We start from the raw sequence: 4,311 nt of genomic DNA, 5'->3' as shown, positions 1-4,311 counted from the left end.
CATACAAAAAACATTCACAGTAAGTAGATCATCTTCAGATCCAGCACTTTCAGATCTGATGCTGTGTCCTTAACAAATCCTCATCAAACATAATTTATTCCAAGTGCTCTCTTTTATCTGGATCATGAACGATGCCCCATTCACGAATTAATCACTCTTTTTGAGTCGATTCTGTTCAAGGTGTTGAATAAAGAAGCCTGCAAAACGGTGTGCATTTGTACACGAATCACTTTGAATGATTTGTTCAGTTCCCTGCAAGCATTAATTTAAGAACAGGGAGAACATAAATACCTTCAGACAATTGAAGCCAGATCTGCAAATTCTGCTGTTGGCCTGCGCTGAGGATCTTTTCATTTCATTTTCATTGAAGGCTGTGGCTGAAGTCAGCTGTAGTTCTTGTGTTTCTCTTGTTTCTCTTTTCTTCAGTGAATCTGCTCGTTCCCAGCAGCTGTTCATCAGCATCTGAATTCACTCGTTTGTGTTCATTCTCTCTATCAGGTGGACTATATTAGTAAACTCATGTAGGGAATAGTGAATGAAATGCCAATGTCATGGATTTGATTCCTAGGGAATACATGAACTGTTAAAATGTATACCTTGATTGCAATATCATTTTAGCTTTAATTTATAACCAAATATAAAAATAATAATAATAATCTAACTCAAACCTTTTAGAGTAAGAGCCTCATATAAATATCTGTTCCTGTGGCTCAGTGGTAGAGCATTGCATTAGCATCGCAAAAGGTTGTGGGTTCAATTTCCAGGGAACACACACATTGGTAAAACATTTATAGCCTAAATGCACTGTAAGTCGCTTTTGATAAAAGCGTCTGCTAAATGCATAAATTATTGATTATTATAATTATATAAGTTAAAAGATTAGTTTCATATTATTAAGCACTATATTCATGTAGATTTATGAATGAAACTAAGCAGACAGTGATGTGGATGTTATTTGAGTGAGAGCTGAGGCTCAGAGGCTCCTGTCATGTAAAGCTGTTGTGCTCGTGGAGACCTAATAAAGCAGAAAAGACAATCATTTCAGAAGAAGAGATGCTGATGAAGATTTTCTAGTGATCAAGCAGTAGATTGAAGCTCTGAAGCTCCTGAAAGACTGGAATTACAGCGAGATCAACCGTGTTCAGCAGCGATAATGTAATTGTTTGTACAGAATTCATTTAGTGAATTGAGTGTTAAATCAGCGCAGACAGAAAAATAAAGCAGACGATCAGGAGACGGATTCATTCAATTCAGTCTCTGTGTTTCATTCTGCTGATCTCAATCACATTCATGATTATTCATACTGTCATCAGTTCACATCAGGGATTCATAAACGACTTCATCATTAAATGAGTCACAAATGTACTTTTATTACATTTGATGATCAGTTTACAATATAAATAATAAAGCAACTTTATTACTCTGTTTATTAAAGATTCCGAACAGTATGTGTGTCTGATCTAGATTTATAACTTGTAGATGACAATAAATACAAATAAATACAAATATAATAAAGTGAGATTTAATGAATTAGTGTGCATGTGAACATCAGAAAGGGGATTTACAGAGAGTCTCTCTATCGTTTAATATCACACAGAGACAATGAGGAATCATAATAAACTGTAAATCCAGCACAGAGGGGTTCAGTGAATGTGGTTTTGAGTGTGTGTAAGTGTGTGACTGTGTGTGTGTCAGAGACGCTGTAGAAGGACAGAGAGCCGGCCGACACGTCCAGATACACTCCTACTCTATTAGAGGATGAACAGACGACAGGTATATCAGTTCTGTTATTATTGTGCCAGACAGTGAATCTGTCATCAGAGCAATCCAGACTCCAGGATTTGTCATTCCATCCAAACATACAGCCTTCTCTCACTCCTTTCCTGCTGATTCCTTTATATGACACTGATATATCAGCATTATCTCCGCTCCATTCAGCCTCCCAGTAACAGCGTCCAGTCAGACTCTCAACACACAGAACCTGAGGAACATCATCAAATCTCTCTGGATGATCAGGATACGGCTGATGCTCATAATCATGTGTGATCCTCCTGTTCTCATCAGACAGCATGAGTCGAGTGTTTGCTGTGTTTGGATCCAGTGTGAGATCACAGGCCCCTGAACACAAGAAGAGAGAAACATCAAGAACAACACGACAGTGAACAGTGTCTGTGTGTGTTTACAGCTTTGACTATATTTGCAAAGTCCAAAATGTCCTCACTATTCACAAATGTCCTCACTAATAGTGAAAGCTGTTGAACAGCGACTAGTGATTGGGATCTCACTAGCAGTGCTGGACCTAGACTTCTGGAGCCCGAAACAAAACTCTGTGAAAAACCCTGTCAGGCCTAAAGCACAACACTAAAGTTGGTTTATCATGCATACAAGTCAAGTCATCTTTATTTCTATAACACTTTATACAATACAGATTGTTTCAAAGCAGTCACAGATTGAGACTGTGCTGTAAAGCAGCTCTAACAAGCCAATAGTGTGATTCTAGAGCTCAAGTCAGTTCAGTGTTGATTCAGTTCAGTTCAGTAAGTGTATATATATATTTAAATTGGCTGAACAGCTACTTCTTAATCTCCCCAGAGCTGAACTTGATGCTAACAGACAGAGGAGACATATAGGACAAACGTATATATTGCACAGATGATTTTCTATCATATTATGCACATACCAATTTATATAGTTTATAATAATAATAATAATTATTATTATTCTGTGTGTGTTGCCCTCTACTGACCAGCTGCCACTGAAATACATATACAAATGTTTTAATAATTAATGTGTACTGACACAAACTAAAAATTACATTTCATCAGTGGACTATTGTTGACTTTTAATAAATTAATTAACTAAAGACAAAAATTTTAAATTATAGAAAATAATACAAATTCTTCTTGCTAATTTTTTCATGTTCTTGCTGCTTTTTCTGTCATTTTTCTGCTCTGGTCGGATAGTTTCGAAGCCACAGGCCTTGTCCACACTAATACATTTTCATTTGAAACATCTTTTTCTCTCAGTTTTGGTCTTCTGTTCTCACTGATATGCTGTTTTTGTCCTGTGAAAACTGAGCTTTTTGAATGCCATTCAAATTTGATAACCATGTGACACATATTGTACCGATAGATATTTATGTTTATACCGGTATTGTGTCTGTTATGTGCTGTTCACTTTAACACTGTTGCTAAAGATATGTTACTTTGTTCACTCTTCATTTTACAGTTCTGCAAAGATGACAGAAAATTCACTCACAATTGCTGTCCTGCAGCAAAACAAGAGCACAGCTGCGTTTAAGACCAAACATATAATGGTGCTTGAGTGCGACCGGGAAGCATCAGTGAATGCTGAGATACTTTACTAAATAAAATGATCTTGACAGAAGAATAGCGTGAAAACTTTATTATGTATGTCCATCTGTATCATCTCAGTGAGCTGTTATTATGTTTCACACAGTGCTCGAATTAAGAGGGGCTGGGGGACCCGGGACCCCTATACAGCATTAGGGAGCCCACATAAGAAGTGGTGCCGGGAAGAGAAAACTTAGAATACTGACTTTTATGTGGTTCTCGTGGCATCAAACTAATTATTTTGTGAAAAAAATAAAATTAATTAATAAATAAAAACGAAGTGAAAACAATCATGCTTGACACTGTAATGTCACGGAAATACAACCAGGTCACATGTGAACGTCATTCGTGAAATCAACACCAGGTAGCACAAAGGCTTGGTCTATTGCTCAGAAAGGCTGGAATTGCATGATTTCACTAGTACATGAAGATAAAATAATTAGTTAAATTAAACAAGTCTTTTAACATCCATTTTAAGTAACTGATTGCTCCTTTATCACTGCTCTCTGAGACATTATCAAATAATTATTTCTGTCCTACTGCTGAATCTGTCTCAGTCTTAAGTGAGTTTGGAAGCCATCTGATTATCTTCTTTTTTAAGACCTTTTAAATAGCGCTTTATACATCTATTATTTATATCTATTGTTATATATATGGAGAGGAAATTATGATCAATTAAATGTATTATCACTTTTTCATATTATAAATACAGTGCGTGCATAATTATTAGGCAAGTTGATATTCTCATCATATTTGTTTTCCCAAGCACATTTTACCAATTCCAAACCACACCAATCTTAATAACTTATATTTATTTTGTATTTAATCATTTATAAGTGATATATAATTGTCCATGAAGGCTGGAAGTGAAAAACTCCTTATATTGAGGAGTGCAGAATTAAGCAGGTTTTCTTTTACAGATAAAATGAGCCAAAAAAAGAGATTTACCTCAGACTGA

At 35.8% G+C, this 4,311-nt stretch overlaps 1 protein-coding gene across 1 annotated transcript in view; it reads right to left on the bottom strand.

Annotated features, from left to right (window-relative positions):
* Positions 1-1,261: 1,261 nt before the first annotated feature.
* Positions 1,262-4,311, bottom strand: part of LOC107706050 (stonustoxin subunit alpha-like) — a 5,811-nt gene continuing 2,761 nt past the window's right edge. Inside the window, exon 2 of the mRNA XM_016509621.1 lies at positions 1,262-2,169. Within this exon, the coding sequence (XP_016365107.1) occupies positions 1,577-2,169 (593 nt within the window). The 3' untranslated portion in view covers positions 1,262-1,576. The remainder of the gene's footprint in view (positions 2,170-4,311) is intronic.

This window comes from Sinocyclocheilus rhinocerous, unplaced genomic scaffold (genome assembly GCF_001515625.1).
Source record: "Sinocyclocheilus rhinocerous isolate Xijiao unplaced genomic scaffold, SAMN03320098_v1.1 scaffold3372, whole genome shotgun sequence".
Taxonomy (NCBI): Eukaryota; Metazoa; Chordata; class Actinopteri; order Cypriniformes; family Cyprinidae; genus Sinocyclocheilus; species Sinocyclocheilus rhinocerous.
The sequence above is the reverse complement of the archived record's forward strand: the minus strand, read 5'-3'. Positions and strand labels throughout refer to the sequence as shown.